Source organism: Strix aluco, chromosome 5 (genome assembly GCF_031877795.1).
Source record: "Strix aluco isolate bStrAlu1 chromosome 5, bStrAlu1.hap1, whole genome shotgun sequence".
NCBI classification, from domain to species: domain Eukaryota; kingdom Metazoa; phylum Chordata; class Aves; order Strigiformes; family Strigidae; genus Strix; species Strix aluco.
This window is the reverse complement of record NC_133935.1, coordinates 85494116-85514919: the sequence shown is the minus strand read 5'-3', so window position 1 is coordinate 85514919 and position 20804 is coordinate 85494116. Positions and strand designations below refer to the sequence as shown.

The 20804-nt window shown below is 47.8% G+C and overlaps 1 protein-coding gene across 1 annotated transcript in view; it reads left to right on the top strand.

Moving 5' to 3' along the window:
• The window catches only part of PODXL (podocalyxin like), a 46861-nt gene that overhangs the window by 10036 nt on the left and 16021 nt on the right, over positions 1 to 20804 (top strand). Inside the window, exon 2 of the mRNA XM_074828070.1 lies at positions 19401 to 20225. Coding sequence (XP_074684171.1) covers positions 19401 to 20225 — 825 coding nt within the window. The remainder of the gene's footprint in view (positions 1 to 19400; positions 20226 to 20804) is intronic.

The following is a 20804-nucleotide window of genomic DNA, read 5'->3' as shown; positions in this document are numbered from 1 at the left end:
GCAATGCATACACACTTTCCCAATGGGAGAAGACCAGCTTGGAGCAATCCTTCTTGTGTCCAGGAGAGCAATGGAGCCTGGCAGATCCTGGTGTACCTCCATTCATCCACATTGCATGCCTATCATGGGAGTCTGGGGAGGATAGGAGTGATAAACTCAATTCTTCTTTCCAAAGTAAAATAGTATTAATAGCCAGTTCTGCAACACCTGGTGAAGCCTGGATACCCTCATCCAGCCTATTTAGGTGCATCTCCTTGCTGATCCAACATAAGAGCATTTTCTCCAACAAGCTTGACAAATAAAATGTTGCAGTTTAAGGCAACAATCACAGGGGGGGGAAAAAGAAGGGGAAAAAAAAAGATCTTGACAACTGACACGTCCTTGGTGCACTGTCTTGAGCTCCTCACCATAGGAGGCCCTTTTCAAAGGACATCTTCATTAGGCAGGAAGCTGCTTCAAGAGCAATCATTGCCACCAAAACGATTGCAGTTGCCACTCCTGCCATCATTTCTCTGCATGTAGCCATTACAGCTATTGGGGTAGCACCTCCATGGTGCGGACACATCTGCTTCTGCTACAACACATCAGTTAAGGCTGCTAAAGTTGTCTGATATGCTGCAGTTAGGCCCAGCTCAAGGATGTACTAACATCATTCAGACCCTGGGCCAGATCCTGCATCCCTCACGCTGTGTTTCATTAGGCCAAGTCCCTCTCATGCTGTTGGGAGGAACAGTGTCCCATGATGGCCATGCTCCAGAGACGCTCTGCTGGTGAGTGGTTCTCAAAGTCTGGCCTATAATTTACTATCTCACCCAAACCCCTGTTTTTTGTGGAGTTTTCCATCCATGAGAAGTTTGATAGCAGGTGTTAAGCAATTCCTAATGAGGACAAGGATGGCCAATACAACCACCACTGTGGGCTGCACAACCAAACACAAAGCCTGTCACCCATCACTGTCCACGTTCCTCATGTCGGTGTTCCTCCAAATCATGGCTTCAGCTGCTGAGAGGGTGATTTAAGGCAGCCAAGTTGGGGAAAGAAAGCTGTTATTTTGGCAAAGAAAGTGGCACAACAAGAAGAAGGGCGGACTGGTGGGAGGGGGGTGGTCAAAAGTGGGCACATAAGGTTGCGTTGGCAGCAAGAGAAGTAGGGGACCTCATGGTCAATGTGTACTTTGTATGGTCCTTTACGAATGCCCTTTATGAAGGGTTAGGGAAGGAAATGAAGAAATCCAAACTTATGGGTTGATAAAGCGAAGAGATGGTTTTCTGCTTTAAAAAAAATTCCATATTTTTTGGGCTCCTATTATGAAGTCTGGCCATGGGTAGCTGACAGCTACACATGGTAAAATTTTGGGTGTTTTAAAGGGTTTTTTGTGGCACAGACAGCCCCCGAGGAAACAGGGCTCTCCTTCCCCTGATCACATTAGAAATGGAGATTACGGCATCTCATCAGCATCTCTGATGGAAGCAAAGTGACTCTACCCTGCCAGCAGCTCCTGCTCCTGCAGGACCCTCTGCATGCACTCCCCGGCCAGTGCAGAAGCTCCCATCATTGCAGGACATGGTGTGAACATCTGGATAGGCATCAGGATGGGGGCGGAGCCCCAGCACGATGCTTAGTGGTAAGAAAGTCAAAGGGGAACTGTGGAGAGCTGGTGCATTTTAGACAAGACCCAAAGCCAAGCTCTGGCTTTATGGTTGCTGAGGACCCACTGCATATGACTCTCTGTATCTCAGCAATGCTCTCACACAGAAAAATCCCACTAACAGTCCTGATAAAAACCTGCAAAAAGCCCCCTGAAAAAAAAAAAATTATCAGGAAACCGCCAAAAGAAGAAGCTGTGTGTGCCTTGCAGATTTGATGAGAAATACTTGGGGGATGGCCATGCCAAAGGAATGCTGGCTATTTCGGGACTGTATTTCTGTTTGAGCTGGCGGATGAAGGTTGCAGCTCTACGCTTTGTCTTCCGTGAGAGCATTTTGCATGTCTGGCGGGACCGCTCCAATCTGATTAAGAAGGGGCTTGCTCGGGGGGCTGACAGCAGCAATACAGGGATGTAAGGTGCTTTCCCCAGGAGCAGGCACCGAGGGCTGCCCAGAGCCAGTGAACACAACCCAGCTGGCCTTTTAGGGAGAGTTTCCTTATAATCCAGCTCAGAAGCAGTTTTGGGACTGGGGTTTATCTCTGTCTTGGCTGGGAAAATTGGTACCCTGAGGCGCTGGAAGAAGGGGGCTGGTAATACGGATGGGCGAGTGGGACCAGCGCTAGGAAATCCCTATAGGTGAATTGGCTTTGAAGCTGGTTTTTGGAGAGCGCTTTTAGGGTTGCACTTTATTTATTTATTTGCTCACATCCTCAAGGCTGACATTCATCGCAGCAGGGGGGCTTGGGGAAAGGAAGGGTAAGAAAAGTGCAGCCTGCAAGCTGTTTCTGCAAGGATTTTGGCTCAGTCTGAGCAGAGGCACGCAACCCGGCGAGGGACGGGAGAGAGCAAGGGGTAATAAGATTTTGCCTCCGCCCAAATTTGACAAGAGCAGATGCTCACAGTCTATCTCTGAAGTAGGTAAAAGTATTTGTGCTGCAGGAATTTATTTCATAGAGGCAGGGAAAGACCTTCAGATCTCTCAGCTCCTGTTTTAAGCAACAAGACTGCTCTTTGCTGGGATGGACAGATGTGTGTGACCTGCCTGTGGGCAGATTTCCCATATTTCTCCCCACAAAAGTCAGGGAATGGCTTGTTATAGCAACTTGGTGCCACCTGCACCTCGCAGGACTTCCCAAAGTCAATGAGTTGCAAATTGTCCCATCCTGCTCAATCTATGGCTGTTGCCATGAAACTACCAAGAATAGGGAAAGGAGGAGCCCTCTCATTGATAATATAGATTAGGAATAATGCATTTGTTTTGTAGTAATAAATATCAGGTTTTGGATCTGGTTGGATCAGGACTGAGCCAGCTTCCCCTGGATGAGAGTCTGTGCATGTGTGCCACAGCACGGTACCAAATGTAACTCATCTCCGTTGCAGGTGCGTTCAGCCCTCCATGCGCCTGGGCTGTTTGCAAGATGGGGATTTGCTCCACTTCTTGCTTTTTTTCCAACACTGTTCTGCTCTTGTTTGGGAGATCAGTTTTAAATCCTGCAGCAGCAAAGGACTTGGCCATCTGCTGCATCCATAGTGTCAAAGTGCAATGCCTGGCTTCCAGCATTTGTGTCCTATTTATTGGGCTGCTGTGCTGTGCAGAAGCTCACTGGTGAAGGACTTGGTGCTGTTGTTTTGCATCATTCGAGCATTTCAGCCTCTAATCTGTGACACTGTGACCCACATAAACAGGTCTGGGTACTGGAGGGAACGGGTGATGGACAAGCAGAGATGCTCAAGTGCAAAGTGACCCCAGCTAACAGGGGCCAGGAGCACACTTGCACCGGAGAGCATTGTCTGGAGTAGATAGGCTTGCTAGTTATTAATTATTTAAAGCAATACTACAACAATCAATTACTGAGAGTTATCAATAAGCATTGTTAAAAGTCACCATTTGCTTTTGATGCCTCAGCTCTTTTTTGCATCCATGGTCAGCAGGCTCAGGGCTTGATTTCTGAGAACTGCCCTGACTGGAATGAAAGAGCATTTTGCCCAAGATAATAATTTCCAGAGATGTCTGGATGAGACTGGGCTCAGAGTAACAGGAGGATCTTTTTGTAGATCTGATGGTGCTTCTCTGAATGTGGATTTGAAGTCTGTGTGGGGATTTTTCAGTTGTCTCTTCTGCCTGTCTATAATCAGGGATGCTAGTTTTCTTGTATCTTGTAAAATAGGTAGTTTTTGCAGCAGAGCCCTGCTTTGATTTGGCAGTGATCACTTGCAAACATGACAGGGCTGTTCATGTAGCTGCTGCCTTCACCAGCGTAGCACACCCCCAACATGGGGCTGCATTTGCTCTCCTTCACCCTCCCCATACCTACTCCCCAGCTCCAGGATTACAACCAGCAGAACCCACTGAATCCCAGTTCAATGCCTTCTCCCTCACTCTGCTCTGCTCTGCTGATGGCTTTCTGCAGGTCCCATCACGGACCTGACCTGCAGTCCCTGCCCTCTCCTCCCATTTCTAACCCCACGACTCCAGCTCAGTTTTCTAAATGAAATGTCCAAGCTGACATGTCCAAGTTTCACTGACGAGCCAAAAGCAGGATCTGGTCTCCACCATCCTGGGAGCAGAGTAATTTGGATATTATCATGAAGCCCAGCCCCATGTTCCCCTCCTGCACCCAGAGCTGCCAGTCACCTCCCTGGGTCCCTTCCAAGGTGGGAGCCCAGCATGGGGTTTGCAGACTTGCCGGCCTCTCTTAGGAGAAAGAGGAGGATGATTAATGGCAGGGAGGGGATGCAGCTCCTTCTTCCTTCCTGCTTCCTTTGCTCCCTTCCCTTGCCCTGCCATGGCCTGCCCTGCACCACAACCGCCAGACACTGCTCCGGAGAGAAGGGTTTTGGTGGTAGGGAGATGTCAGTGAAGCTCTGAGCTCAAAAGGTGATACAGATGGGGGTTTTTTTCATCCAGACCACCCCAGGTGTAAGTACTGCAAGTTTTCATTTCTACTAGACACCATTTTGGATTGTCCTCCCTAACCAGTGAGTCTCTTCATGATCAAGCTCACTACCTGGACCTACCTGTCCAGCGAGTTTTTGGGGAGCTGAATATGACCACTGCTTCATGCTATATTTGTATTATATATTATATTTTTTTGCTGGAATTTCTCAGCACTCAACCATGTCATTAAAACCTAACGCAGCCTGATTGCACTGAGTGCAAATCACTGCATCCCCGACCCGGTGACATCCCACAACTTCCCATGCTCTTCTACTCAGCTGTAACCACGCAGGAATCTCACTCCTTGCTGGGCTGCTGGGTGGACAACATTGTTCCCCTATTGAGTCATAACAATGAGGTCATTGGCCTGGAAAGACAATGTCATTCAGCAGCCAAGAACCCAGCTGGCTGATCCCGGTTGTGTCTCATCTCCTATGACAAAGCCACATTTAATTGACTAATTAAAGCCCTTGCAGGCTCCATCTTGGAAAGGGTGACCAAAATGCACATTGTTCTTCATCAGCATCGTCAGACCAGTTGGCCAGCTCATCAGTGAGACCCTTCTTCCTTCTCCACCTTGCTACTTGTTGTGTAGGCCTAAATTCCTGGTCCTGGCAATGGAAAAACCTCCTCAGAGATGTGTCACCATGTGTTTCAGAGCAAGCTAACTGTTTGAACTTCAAGAGAGCCCACCCAAAGTCCACTCTGCTCTAACACGACCCAGCTCAAACCACTTTGGGATGGCCTCTCTGCATTACCAACCCACCTTTTGTTGGACACTTGTTATTTTGGGTTCCCAGCTCCCACAGGAGTTTGATATTGAACCTAAGTCTATGGGATGCTCCTATACCCTGCATACCCTGCAAGGACAATTTGCCTGGCCCACATACCCAGTGGATCGGCCAACTTCAGCCCAGGACTGGCTATGGACCAATGGCATTTTTCTTCCCATTTATGTGTCATTGTTCCCTTTATGCACCTTTTGGGTGGTGCAGACAGGTTGCCCGCAGCATAGGCAGAAAGCAGGGAAATGTCCAAGTACTGACAAGCTATGTGTCCACAGTAAATCTCTGCTTCCCTCAACTGAGTGCTCATGAAGTGTCGGGACCTTCACCGCTCTCTGAATGAAGATGTTTTGAGCCCCGAGACCAGTGGGCACTTCTGCTCTCAACATTTCTAGCTTTTACTGCCATTCTGAATAAGATCATCCTGTAAATAGTGAATATGTGCCCTAAGGGACTTCTCAGCATAAATGCTGTTTAGTGCTGTTAGGTTGCCATTTCCATTAAACCCTCAATTTTTTTCCTGCCCACAGTGTAATTGTCTTAAATCAGATTTATCTTCTTTTTACTGCCCAGGCGCAGCTGAGCAGGAACGCTGGGTGTATGTTTACTGTGGTTGGTGTCCCAGCCCTAAAGCACAGCAGTCGCTTCTTTTGAAGAACATACAAAGCAAGGAAGAGGAGCAATTGTTTGGGAGGAAGTTGAACCAGAATGTGATAGAGTCCCATGGGGATTACTATTAGTAATTATTTGTATTGCTCTGGCACCTAACCAACATTGGGGCTCCCATTAGAAAGGTGCTGGACCAGCCCCTAAATGAAGACAGCTCCTCTATCTGAAATCTATCTCCTCTTACATGGAGAGACAGGGGAAACTGAGGCAGGGAGAGGTTAAAAAAATGTAACCAGGGCTGTTTCAGAGGGTTGTGGTTGAGCAAGGATGTGAGTCAGAGCATAGTGCTTACAAGAGCATCCTTCATCTCTGGGAGGAAATGGTTAAGGCTCCTCTACTTGTGCTGCTCACAGCTACATATAAGACGCCGCTGGGTAATAAATATGCTGTGCTGGAGGATCCTGCACTAGGACAGCAGTGGAAAAGGTCGTCTCTCACTGTTTGCGCCTTTCATCAGTGATTCCTGTGATCATGTGTGTTATATTAAGGAGAGGAAGAACAGGACCTGTTGAAGAACAGAAGTTCTTCAAATTGAAACTGAGTCCCAATGCTCTTGAAAAACAAAATAAAACCAAAAAAAAAAAAAAAAAGAGCTAAAATGGATATGCTTTTTCTGTAAAACTGACTGTTTCAGGAGAGTTAAATAATGAGGCAATTATGAATTTGCCAACAATAGAAGTTGATCAGATTACACAGCCTGTAAAGCCAGATCGTCACTGGAGCCATTTGGTGGGAAAGAAACTGTGCCAGACAGTCTTTAAATAGTTTTGAATAGGAGGGAGGGTTAGCTGTGTCCTTCCCTTCCTAGGCTCTCCCCACCTAAAGAATAGCACCGAGCCTCCTGCCAAGTCCGCCGTGTCCAGTCAATGCCCAAAGGCTCAACTCACATGCACAGCTATATAAATATATGTAGGTGCATACATATATGTGTATATATAGAGCTCCGAATTATCCGGGAAGACCCCACCCTGAGGGAGGTGTGGGTGGGGAGCTGAAGAAAAAAAGGTGGGACCCGAAATAGCACCAACACACAAAGGATCCCGAGGAAATGTGGAGCTCTCCTCGTGGCGTTAACAGGAAATCTCCAGGCTGCTGGCTTGGTAACCCCAGCTAGCCAAGGTCATGGGGGACTGATCGTGGCAGAGGGATGGATCCTGCCATCCAGTTTGGCTCTTCTGCAAAAACATGGGGTGAGGGACATGCTGTGGCAGCTTTTATATTGGTGAAAGTTTGCAGGTGTCCCAGACGTGCCTGCAGAGGAACCTGTTCCCAGCATAGCCTGAATGAGCAGCAAAGCAGATGGCACTGGGGAGTGAGTATTTAACTAGAAATCATCCAAAACTTTACTTAGAGAGGTTGGGATGCTTGAGGAAGTCACCAGTAGCTCTTGGAGGTGGCTCCTATGTCACTTGACATCACCTGTGTCTTTAGCCACTTCACATCACGGCACCTTTAAGTCTCAAAGGACCAGAGATCATAGAATCATAGAATATCTCAAGTTGGAAGGGACCTATAAGGATCAACGAGTCCAAGGCGTGTTCAGCTCATTGTCTTTGGGTCTATCCTGGCTCGTTGGTGGGAAGTGTGCGGATGGGCTGGGGGAGGCAATGTGACTCACGACCCCGAAAAGTTTAAAAATAAAGTCGCTGGCTGGAGGGCATAAATTTGGGCTGACTCGTGACTCATCAAAGGCGCTGGGTGCACAAAAGAGGGTGAGGCTTTGGTCTTATCACCTCCTCACCATCACTTTTCCGTTGGCCCTTTTTGCCCTCAGGGTGGGCAAGCATCCTCGAGTCCTGCCCTGAGCATGGCCCTGCTGCCAGGGGCTGGCAGCCTCCCCTCCAAACGAATGCCTTGGTGGCAGGAGCAGGCAGAGGCTGTTGTGGGAGGGTGATTCCTGCTGTAAACCTTCAGGGGAGGAAAGGGAGGTGCATGGAGCAGGGGACAACGCTTTGCAACGCCGCAGCAGTGCTGTGTGCCAGCACAAACTGACCTTCCAGTCACCCGTCTCCACTTTTTTTCCCCTTGTACTGGAGTTGCCCATGACCAGGATGAGGTCTCCTTATTTCTTTAGGTTTGGAGACTGTCCTCTTGTTTTCCGCCCCTTAGGGCTGCAGCTTGGACCTCCTCCATGCCAGACCTCCAGCAAGTGTCAGCCTCCAGCTGAGGTTGGCATCCTTAGTTTTGATGGCACAAGTCTGGGCATTAGGTCTCTGCTGCTAATGCCAGCTTTAATGCCCCTCTGTGGTCTGGCCTTGTTGGGCTGTGAGGACCCAGAGAAGCCAATAGTCCCTGTTTGGGTTTGGGGTTGACTCTTTCCCTTTAGGAAGAGCCCCCACCACAAGAAGAGTCATATTACCTCTGCTCCCCTTCCTCATTGCAAGAGTCAGTGTGATTCTTACAAAATTTGGGGGGATTTTTTGGCTGCAAAACCTACCCACAGTAGATCTGCATGTTTGTCCATTTGAGAGAACCTCGTGGCCCTCATCTCTCATGGATAGAGTCTAGACACATTGCCAATGCACAGCACCTAACTTGAGTGACATTAGACGTGACAACTCTTGCCCAGTGCTGGCCAGCTGGCAGAGAAAGAGTAGCTCAGGGCCAACTCCTTCCCCACATTGCTCAACATGAACCCAAATATGAAACCAGCCAGCTGGAGAGAAGGGCAAGGTGGTGAATTCAGTCTCCCCATGCCACCCAACGAGGCTGCTTCTCGCCATGGATAGGCAAGCCCAGCTTGCCTCTCTGTCCACTTGCCTAGCCTGGCCTAGAAGATAGTGGGGTGGACCCCACTGCCTGCTGCACCATGGGCCCACTCCCCAGTCCTGTGGTGTGGTCTGTCCATTGTCTACTTACTGTCCTGCCTTCCTCCATGACAAAAACTGAGCAAATAGCAAGAGCTGCTGATGTGACATCAAATCTGACACCAATTAGAGCTTTCCATGTCCAAGAATCAGGAAAGGCTGACCTCAGCTGGGGAGGCAGGTGTGCCCCATCCCTGATGTTTGGTCAGTGCCTGTGCCCAATGCAATATTTGAGGGCTTGTTTCTTTGTGGACCGACACCAGGTTTCTCTTGAATTAACTTTCTTACATTGCATCAGCTCCCCCTTGTCAGCTTTCAGAGCTAAGGAGACTAATTTGATTTACCCTACTTCATTTTGGCTAAATTAAATGAGGGCTGATTTAAAGCCCAACAAGAGTGGCCACCTGGTGGGTTGTGTGCATTTTGACTAATCCACTCTGAAATCATACCTTCATTTAATTTTAGATTAATTTTGCCAAGTACCTCTGTGTAGACAAGCCATCAGACTGAATAAAGATCAGTTCCCTTCTCGCAGGCTCATGTCCTCACGCCTTCTCAAGTTGTCTGAAGTAGTCCTCCAGGAGAAGCCAACAAGGGATGATTAATCTTTCTGGAGTGAGAAGCATGGGAAGGAACTTCTGCTCTGTCTTAATGAATAAATCTGTCCCCCTGGGCTTCCTCACATGGCGAGAGGCAGCTCTGGGGCAGGGTTGAAGAAAGGATGTCAGGTCTCCAGGAGGGGCTGCTGTGATGTGACAGTTCAGCCCTCAAGAGCAAACTGGTGGCTTTACCCAAGCAGCTCTTAGTGTTGGCTTCTCTGAAGGTCTCCTTCCCACCACCTGGCTGTCAGCTTCATTGCTCCTTAATGCTGAAGTCAATTTACGGGCCAGCCTTCAACCCTGGCTGGAGGGAGGTGGTGAAGCTGGGCGGTCTCCTCAGGAGTCAAGGTGGCATTACCAGTCTGGTAGTCTTAGTCTCTCGGTCCTTCCTGTAGACCTGAAATTCCTCTCCAAATTCAGACAAACCTAGGCTTTTAATCTTTTTTTTTTTTTTTTTTTTTTAAAAAGGAAGTTTTTAGCACTCATGTTTGCAGACAAAAGCCTGAAAGAGTATCTTAAAACTTACAACATGGAAATTATACAAGAAAAACCCCAAATATTCGGTGTATAACAAAGTCCTGTGGTCTTATGGCATTCTTGTGATTTTCAGTGTCATTTTGATTCACAGCCACTGTTTAGGGCTATGGGTAGCTGGGCTTTGCCTTGCTGCAGAACAACTTTTGTGGCCCATTACTCAGTGTAAACCTTGAGTTTCTTCCAAAGTCCCCGGGTGACTTTTGCAGAAATAGAGGGGTCTCAGTGCTAAATGTACCAGACATTGTGTCCTTCAGCTGATGGGTGATTGATGCTCACTTGATACAGGAGTAGGCTGCACTGCCACAAATCTTGCTTCGAAGCAGCAAGGTTGTCACAGGATAACTCCATGCTAATGACATAAAGGAGAAAGGATAAGGACAGGAGCATCACTATGCTCTGTGCTTTGGAGGGTCTCGTCGGGCTGGGACATGCAGCTTTTTTGGCTCGTGCTCCCTGTGTTTCCACTCCAGCAGCTCCGCTGCCATTTCCTGCACGACGGGACACTTCTGTTGGGGCTGCAAAGAGTCCCCAGTTCATTTTGCAGTCTGGGAAAGATGTGGGGCAGAAGCCAGGTCCCTTACAAATCCCGCCAGCCCCCAGCGGAAAGAGGATGTTTCCAGGCGCAGTGATGAAAAATGTCGGGGGGGGCGGCGTGGATAGAGGTGTGTCAGTGTGTCTGTGTTTGTTTGCCTCCTTGACAACATCGTGTGAAGGATTTTGGAGCCTTAATTTTCCACATTGGTCTTCCTGTGTCCTTTTGATTATTTTTGCCTTTTCCCCTTCACTTCTTAGATAGCTACAGAATTTCCATGGGAAGAGACGTGGAGACTCAATCCTAAATGGAATGTCCTGTGTTTATCTATAAGAGAGGCTGGACCAGTGCTCCCATTGCTGGCACCCCTCACCTCTGACTGGAGCTGGCTGTGCAGATGGCACTATCTGGGATGGATCAGTTGGGTCCATTTGGGTGAAAGATGCCTCTGATCACAATTTTCTAGCAATAACCAGTCTTCCAGGAGAAATTCAGAAGAGGTCCAAGCATGGCATGAAAGACAATTCAACAACAATATTTTTGAGAAGATGGGAGTCAGGAGTGCTGAGATACTTCTGCTCCCTCAAATCCACCGGCTGGTCATTAATTAGTACATTAAATAAAACTATTTTGGCCTCCCCAAATGTGGTGCTTAGAGGGACCAAGGGAGCAAGGCAGAGATGTGTTAGGGCTGCAGGGGAAGAGGAGTGTGTCCAAGTGGGGAGATGTGCCTTGGGATGATTATTTTTAATATTTGTCATACTTCCAAATGAAACAGCAGACAAGCTGAGCTGGCTCAAATACTTGCAGAAAAAGCTGATGGGGAATTTGTTAATGAAGCAAGTTTCTCATCAGAAAATGCCAGTTCATCAGAACCTGTGTTTTGGGGATGTGTGTTGCAGTCCTGGCAGGAAAGACGCCTCAGGCTGCGGATAGATTTCTTGGTTGAAAACAAGGAGGTTTAAAGGCTGTTGTGTGATTAAAATAAAGAGGCAGATCTAACAGAAGCGATGGAGCAGCCAAAGCTTGCATGAAGTTTGGTTCAAGTCCTGCTCTCTGAGCTTCGGGGTTACTTCCCCTGGGTAAAACAGGGACAGCTTAAAATTTTCCCAGGACTGAATTAAAGCAGAGTGGCTTTGGCTACTGCAGGGATATGAGTGACTGCAAAATCCTGCAGGCTGATAAGAGTCCTCAGGATGATGCTAAGGTGCTGAGGGGACATGCCCCAAATCTCCAGCCAAGGGGCAGCTCTGGTCTGGCAGCGCAGCCATGCAGGAGGACGCCCTGGATGCTCGTCTCCATCTGGAGATGGAGTAAAACCCCTCAGGGCTTGAAGCACATCTATTTTTCCCCTCCATGTCCAGCCAGTAAGGGCTGATTGGGTACATCCTTCAGGAACAGAGGCTGTGGCTGCAGGTTCATTTCATTTGACCAAAGAGAAGAGGACACTTGCCAGTATTATTCCCTTGATTTCACTGTCACGTGCATGCACGATCTGAACAGCACCCATCTGAGGGGGGTCTTTTCAATAGAGCATTTTCACAGCTGTGTAAAGGAGATTCCCTGCTAAAAACAAGCCTAGTGGCTTTAAATCAAGAGTCCAGACATACTCGTTTCCTTCCCAAGGGATACTGTACCATTCCTTAGATCCAGTCATTAGGTGTCATCTTTAATATTTTGCAGTGCAATTCTATCAAGATTGTTCTGCAGCAGTTTTTATTCTGGCAGCGTTTTGGAGAGAATAGTCATCCCTGCACTGGATAATTGGACTGATGAATTCGAGTCTGAAAATGCTCTGAGAGCAGCTGTTGGACTTTTCCCTGTCTTCTCACTCAGGAAGCCAAGTTGGTCTTTGGCCTCAGCAAAACCTTTTCATGATGTTGATGATGAGACTGGCAGCAAAGGGGTTGGGTGATGCCAGTTTGGAAGTGCAACTTCTGACATGGAGAGTGCCTCTTTGCAAGGGCAGGGGGTAGTATGTACATTAACAGCATCCTCGTACCACACCCTTCACCAAAATCTTGGCAGGTAGCTAGGGAGGGTGTTTGGACCCTGACTTTCCCTAAGCAGATGGAAGGGAGAGAGCCTCTACACAGGCAAAATTTAAAAACCCTGTGAGGTAACCATTTGCTCTGTAGCCCAGCTTAAATCCAGGATGAATAATGTCGTTCTGTGATATTCTGCCAATCTGATCACTCTCACAGTTTTAAAAGGAGGTGACAAATTTCCTGTCATCTGCAGTGACTGGTCTCTGCTCCAGCTCAGACACGGCTGCATTGCAGCGGGTGGATAAAAACCCTCGTTTTGCCCAGGAGCCCCTTGCGAGGCAAAGAAAAGACCAGGAGCCTCCTCACTGGCATTGGCACACACTTTTCCCCAGCAAAGGCCACCCCTGGAGCCTCAGCCCCTGCTTTCCCTTTGACAAACTCAACCCATTGCCCCTCTTTAATCAGGAAAGGCTACAAAAAAGGGAAGGAAAATAGGAACTTCCTCAGGCCTGGCTCACATCCCTTCCCCTTCCCTGGGTTGCTCAGACTCCTTAGCTTTCTCATCCCGCCTTGGGAGGAGCAGGAGCCGACTGGCGTAAGGCTCTGAGCTGTGCTCAGCCCCGCAGCATGGGGTGTGTCACCCACCATTTCCTAAGTTATTCTTTTGGGTTTCCTTTTCTCACTATTAATAGATTTTCAGCCAATCTGAGCTGTTTCAACAAGGTGGACGGGGTGGGAGGCAGTACTGAAATCGGAAGCAGGAAGCTGTTGGGCAGGGAATTAATCAGAGGAGCTGCGTGAGGAGGTGGTGACTTCGGGTGGGCTAATGGGAGGAGGGACAGGACATGTCCTTTCGCTTTGCATTTTGCATCCATTTTCTTATCTTTTTGTGCTCCAAACTGTGACCTTTCCAAACAAGTTACTCCCCCCAAGCATCTTCCTCAGCCTGCAAAATACCTCACATCTACTGCAACAAGGTTACAACCAGAGCATCACTTCATGGCATGGTTAGTGGTGGTGCACAGCAGCTGAAAACTGTGGCCCTCAACTGACGTTGCAAGGAGCTGCACTGGCACAAACCAGCACGCCTTTCCTTTTACATTTTGGGTGTCTTTTCACATCCCAGCAGCTCCCAACGAGAGTATTCCCACACCAGCCCTGTCCAGGAGGCCCCACAGCAGCGGGGGACCAACAGTGGCGCTTCCAGCCTCCCAAATATTGCTCACTGGGGGCCAAATAAACCCATCTTGATAGCTAGCAATAAGGGAAAGTTCTCTCCCCTCTGGGGTTGTCCCCATCGCGGAGACACCGTATCGCAGGCACGGTCATGGGATACACATATCCGGAAATGAAATCATGTTTTTGCAGCAGACTCATTTCCTCTGGGTTGTTTGGCTGCCGTGTGCACGGATGCATGTGTGGGGGGCTTGCACGCTCCTCCTGCGGGTCTGCCCCGCACCCAGCACAGAAATGCAAAGGTTTGGGGGTTTCTGAGCGATACATGTGAGAGAAGAGGTGCAGACCAAAGCATTAGACTCACTGCAACCAGTGCTGTCAAAATACACCAGTAGCTGCTATATTGCTTTTATTTTCCTTAAAATGAGGAATTGATGATGGTCCCAGAAGTGAAATCAGATAAGTGGCCTTGCCCTGCCAAAATCCAGCCAGGAAGGTTAGGGGCAAGTAGTATTTTCTGCCTTTTAGAAAACAGGGTGAGGGACTCTGGCTGAAATTTAACTGAACTTTCTTTTGGAAAGAATCTCCTAGTAGGGGAGTGATAGCTTAGAGGACCTCTCCTCCATCCTTCTTCTCTCTCATAGCATGCGTTAAATCCTTTTATCTCTGGGACTCATGGCGTGAAAGGGTCATTTGTTTCCCGTAAAAGGACGTACTGTATCTTTTGTGAGCAATTTTCATGCTAAAGGGGCACTGAACATAATCCTGTCCTGTCTGGCTGTTATTACCTCTCGTCTGTGGTTGCAGGGGTTTTCTCCTCCTTCGACCAGATCTTTTTCATTTCTTCTGTTGAGGACAGTCATCAGGCAATATTGGCTACCAGCCCAGGCAAACAGGGGCTCATTACCAGTTATTACCCCCAGGTCTGCTGCTGAGATTTGGCACGGGTGGCCAGTTAGGGAGGAAGAGATAAAAAAATAGCTCTCCAGCATTTGAAAGAGATAAGGCCCATGTGGAAGGAAAACCATGACTCCTGGGCTTGCAGTGCTCTCACTGCTTGTTCTGCATTTGTTTCTGCTTTGGAATTAAGTGTTTGCTAGGCTTCTGAAAATGAGAGCAATGAGTTTGCATAAGTCAGGTCTTCTGTGGGTGGTGAACCTGCAAGACACCAAAAAAATGCAATTTGTTTTTTCCCCAGTCTAAATAAAATATATTTTTTCCCAATGCTGCAGTGAGACAGTCCCTGGACAAACAGCTAGTATTAAGCCCAGAGCAATAAAACTGCAAAAAAGTGTGCAGCCCTGCTACTGCAGCAGCTTCTGGCTCCTTGTGCAACAGTGGTGAGAAAACAGTCTAATTTAATGCAGTTGGAGAGAGAAGGTACATTTTGTTGGCAGATGGGTGCCTAAAAATCTGTGAGAAAGGTGGGAGGATGGATAAGGGCACCGATGCTCTGTGGAAGTAGGATCTCACCCAGCTGTAGCCGTGGCTGTTCTCCTCTGGCATGTTGTAGGTCCAGCCCACAGTGGTGCACATTATCTTGAAGAGAGTCAGGTTTGCAACTTGCCTGGATTTCTTCTTCCTATGGCCATCTCCACGGCTGCTGTTCACCACAGCCATTGCATTTTGGCCAGCAACAATAATTCTTCAGAATATTCTGCTTTGAGAAAAGCTGGCTGTGGAAAAAGAAAGGGGGAAAGCAAAAATTTCATAGCAGTCCAGCTGAGCTGGGGTGGAGGTTAGTAAAGAAACATCACCTTCAGATCAAGTTTGGAACGGGAGCTTTTTGCAAAGGGCTTCCCAGTGGTCCCATCCAGCCTGATACAGCAAGAACAGGCTTGTAGGGAGGGAATGGTGTGGTGAAGTGTTTTCTAGCTCATATATCATTTGTGTTGCCACTTGTCAAAAGCATGCATGTCATTACCCACCAAAGGAGAGTGATTTCTACCTCTGTGGCACTTAGTGTTGCCTGACCTCAGTCAGGCCCATGTAGTAGGATGGATAGTGCCCACATGGTCAGCACCTGTTGAATGCATCCATTCATCCCTCGCTCCCTCCCTCCCTCGCTCCCTCCCCCCCTCCCTCCCCCTGCATGGTGGCTCACCACTTCCAAGCAGGAGTGTGCTGGCTCCCCAAGTTGCTTTGAGCCCGCTTGAACGACTGGGCCTAGCTTAACAATGAAGAATAAATGGATCTTTTAACATCTCTTGACCTTAGCAGGAGAGGCGTGCTAAGAGTGGGTGTGGAGATATGGAAAGACAAAATGCTAGTAAGCTTTGTGGGCATCAATTTGAGTCTTGGTTCTTCCAGTTGCTTTTTTGGGCTGTGTCACGTTGTGTCCCTAAAAAGAGGCCCTATTACTACCCCAGCCAGGGCAAGTCTGGAGGATCATATCCTCTTTCTCCATCAGCAGAGCAACCCCTTGCTTTGGGCTTTTTCCCCCAAATTTTGCTAAAAGTGGTAAAAATGTATCTGCAGCTCCCTGGGGTAGACAGGGAAGTGCTGGGGCTGGGACACCAGTTTGTTGGCTTGTGGAGTCCTAGCTGGCCACCGAGGCTGGCCCAGAGCCAAAACATGGACCTGCCCCTTTCTCTTTTGGACCAAGTTGAATTGAATTGTCTTTTCTACCTCTCCTTTGGTGCATGTTTACTTCCTGACTCTCTGGGATGGAGCTGGGGCATGAAAAGGAAGCAAGAGCCGTGGGGGATTTCCTCTACCTTCCTTCCAACCCTTTCTTTATTTATGTCTCTTTTGTATTGTTTCTACCTTTAGAGGATTTTTTTTTTTTACCTCCCTTGTTGTCAAAACCACTGTCAAACTTGTACAGCCCCATTTATGGGATAGACCCATTCTGTGCCTGACTGGGTGCCTGGTCTCCAGCTTGGTGCAACCATCACTGAGGATTCAAGCCAGGCAAGTTGATAATACAGCTAAGAAGGTGGTTAGATGAAAACTCCCTCCTATCTTTTGCACCTGGGTTTCATCTGCTACATCCCCATGCCTGTGTTTTTCTTCCTTACCTCTTCTTCTCCTGCAGACAGTGGTCAGTCTATAGGAAATACGACTTATCTCCACAAAAGTTCTTTTTCTGCAGATGCAGCGGAGATGTTTTCTTACAAGCCCAGGGTTTCCTAAAATAATTCGTGTTGCTAGTTTCAGTTAAACTCACATCTTACTGGTGTTTTCAGAATTGGCTGCCCCCAGCAGCTGGTGGGGAAACAGCAATAGGAGCCATGTTTCAGGAGGGCGTCTGCTTCTCCTGGCTCTGCATTTCCCCTGAAGTGGTCAGGCAGTTGGACCAGATTATCATTGTAGGTCCCTTCCAACTGAAAATTATTCTATTCTATTCTATTCTATTCTATTCTATTCTATTCTATTCTATTCTATTCTATTCTATTCTATTCTATTCTATTCTATTCTATTCCATTCCATTCCATTCGGATGTCTATGCAGAACCATAGCCCCTCTGACTCCTCCAAACCCACCCTGCTCCCAGGCAGCTCCTGTGGAACCCCAAACCTGTTGCAGCCTCCCCATTCCAAATCCTACTTCCCAGGTCCTGTCTCCAACATACCTCCACCGTGCCAGGTCCTGACATGATGGGGTTAGATTTCCCCAGCAGTATGAATCTCAGAAACTTGAGCTTTCATCAGATCTTTGAAGCACAACCAGTGTTAATAAACAGGCTTCATAAGAGAAAATGCTTTGCCAGTATGTCAGCATGGAGGAACGAAGCAGATCTCTGCAGAGCAGCATTAGGATATGGCTAAAAATCAAACCTTGGAAGTGTGACTCTTGTTTTGGAGGACTGGAAATAATATACAATTGCTTCACGGGGCAAAAGAATAGCCCTCTTCTGCACAGTCATCAAATGGAAGAAACTCTCCCCCTCCAAATCAGGTTGTTGCCTTGACTCCAGACAGATCCATGATGAAGTGTCTCAGTGCACCCCGTGCTTCCTGAAAGGTGAAAAATTGGTCAAACCTTTCCTAGGGTGAATTTGAGCAAGAGCCCAGAGCTGGTGGTTACCATGTGCGATTATCTCCGTGGCAATTGATGGAGCTCCTGCAGTGATTACAAAGAGAAAATTGGACTCAAGTTTTTATATCCATATAGTAGTGAATGTACCACAGTTTAGCATTGCAGGATGTTGCAGAGCTCTCTGCTGTCGGAGAGCTCTCTTTTGTCAGGGAAGCTGTCCTTCAGCTGCATCCCTCACTGAGAAACAGCTTCATAATTTGAAAATTTAGAGTATTCTTCAGAAACAAACTGCTGGTCTCCTTATGTATGATAATGTGAGATAATTGATCAATGGACAATCCTCTTTGCTTTAAGGCAGAGCTTTTTTCCCACTTAGGTAATGTCAACTCTCAGTGAAATACTTCATGGATTTCCTAAAAAACAAATAAGCCATGATGAAAGTAGCGTTTCTATGTGACATACAAATGCAGGGTAAAGACCGTGGAAAAACATGGGAATTTCATGGTTTGGGCGGTGGCATTAGAGATTTGTGTAGCACATGTAGACGAAGCCCTTAATTTTCCTGGCTTCCTTCTCCTTTTTCTAAATGCATCCTTTGATTTTTTTTTTAAGATTTTCCTTTGGAAGTGAACACTGACTTTAAACATTTTCATGTGACTTTCTTGGGATTTTTCAGAATACTAGAATAATCAGCTAAATAAGTATGTGATTGTAGATTGGTAATAATATTTGCAATGGGCAGCTGAACTGAACATTAAAATAACGCAGCTCCAAGTAAATGCTTTTTGTATTTACTTGCAAACTCTGTCCAGTGTTGACCCATTCTTTAAGAGCAAGTAGAATAAATTTTTTTTTCACAGTTCACCCAGCTGGGAGTTTCAGTGTGTACAAATTTTCATTGAATCACAGAATGGTTTGGGTTGGAAGGGACCTTAAAGATCATCTAGTCCACCCCCTCTGCCATGGGCAAGGACACCTTCCACTAGCCCAGGTTGCTCAAAGCCCCGTCCAACCTGGCCTTGAACCCTTCCAGGGAAGGGGCAGCCACAGCTTCTCTGGGCAACCTGTGCCAGTGTCTCACCACTCTCAATGGTTTGACTCTCTGGATTTAAGTGAGAGCGCCTCTTTTATGACTTCTTATAGTAATCATCTGAGTTGGAGAGGGGAAGAAAAACCTAAGTTGAAATGTGAATAATTAAGGAAACAAAGCTTGAGCTTGTAAAAAGAATATGTCACCTTATTTATCTGAGGCTTCTCACCGCTTTAGAGATGTGAAGGACCTCATAACAGGGTTGGACAAACAGCACTCAGCGCATCCCTTGGCTTCCCCCTCACAAGGGCTGGATCTACTTTATTTTGGGAATGACTTGCAGCGCTTTGCATGGGAGCAGGTGCACCCCCCATCTGAGGGAGACCTGCCTTCTGGGAACCAGCAGGTCTTGCCCTCCTGCTCACCCTCCGACCCCTTTGAAGTCATGTAAGTTTGACTATGTTTGTCGTGGAGGTTGCTCAGGCTTCCTCCTCCTTCTCGTTCTCCTCTTCCTCTGCTCTGCTTTCTGCTGGACAGGGCAATACCAGAACGTGGCATTTGGTATGAGTTTAGAGAGCATGAGACAAGCCCTGAGTGAATGACTCCTGGTTTCTGGTCAGCATTTATTTCTACTAGTACCTGTTCTGGGTGGAAACCAAGAGTAGTTTCCTTAGTTGAAAGTTTATCTTGGTGTTTTTACTTTTCCCTAGGTGTCAGCTCTCATAATGTTACAAACACACTCCCTGAAAACCCAGGAGAAAATGGGCAGAACATCACAATTACAGCCAGCAGCAAGACGAATGGGACCACAGGACCTACAGGCCATTCAGAAAACCCACCACCCACCTCTACGGTGTCCCTTGCCAGTGTTCAGGGAACCACCTCTACAAACAACCTGGGAAACCCACACTCCACCTCTGCAACACCATCTGTTACAGTTCAAGGGACCACCTCCACAAACAACCTGGGAAACCCATCATCTGCCCTCACAACATTGCTTGGCCCGTCTCAGCAGGTCAGCTCTTCAACTGGCTCCAAAGCCTCAACAGCCACCCCTCCAGCTGCAACTTCCAGCATCACCCAGCAGAAGACCACCCCTCCAGCCATCTTGGGAAGCCCGGCAAACACCACTGTTGCAAGTCCTGTGTCCATTCATGTGAGCAGCCCTCCAGTCAACCCAGGAGGTTTAGAGACTGCTGTCACACCCACTACCAGCGTGGCCACTCAGGGAAGCCAGCCTTCGGACCAGGTGACCAACACCACTGCGAGTACTGGAGTCCCAGGAAGCAACCTTCCCCCTGGGGTCAAAGACTATGCTCTCTCTTCTACCACATCTGTCGCCAAGCAGCCTCACTCTTCTTCCAGTTCTCCAGTTCAGGGTCTAGCCTCTTCCACCAGACCTGGAAACATCAGTGCTTCTGTTACCCCTTTTGATGGATCCATGTTTCTCACCACTAGTAAAGTGTCTCTGTCTTTACCACCTGGCAGCATCGACAAGGTCTCAGAGGTAGCCACCACGCCGACTCCTGGAGCAGGTACCAGAAGACAAGAACCTTGATTTCTCATGCCGGGAGGGCCTTTTGTGGTCTTTTCCTTTGGCTACCCTAAACACCTCCTGTCATTATGTGGTGCCATCACTTTGTCTCATTTTAGGACTTTCCAGCATAGTTGTCTCCATGACAACTGGGTGTTTAGGTCCCTGTTGTCATTGGTGGAGATCGAGTCAATGCAGTTTGTGAAATTCAAGGCATGAATCAACTGGCAATTTGTAGACATTGGCTTTCGGATGGACCAAACTGTGCCCAAAGCACCACCAACTGCAATGACTCGATCTTCAGTGACTGCAAAAGGGAGCCAACAGTGATGAGCTCAGAGGTGGAGACTGACATGGTAGAGTTGGTGAAACAGATTGACAACACCCTGAGTGCTGATTGTAGAAGTTCCCTAGTATGGCTGACAGCTTAGTGAAGGCTGTCTGGGCATGCACAGAAAATAAGCTTTAGGTGACTAAGGAGATTTTGTGGCTAAACTCTGAGTCTACAACCTCTAAAGAGTCTAAGCAGTTAGGTAGGATATGCATCATTGCTGCGGGGGATTTGGCTGCTGACTTCTGT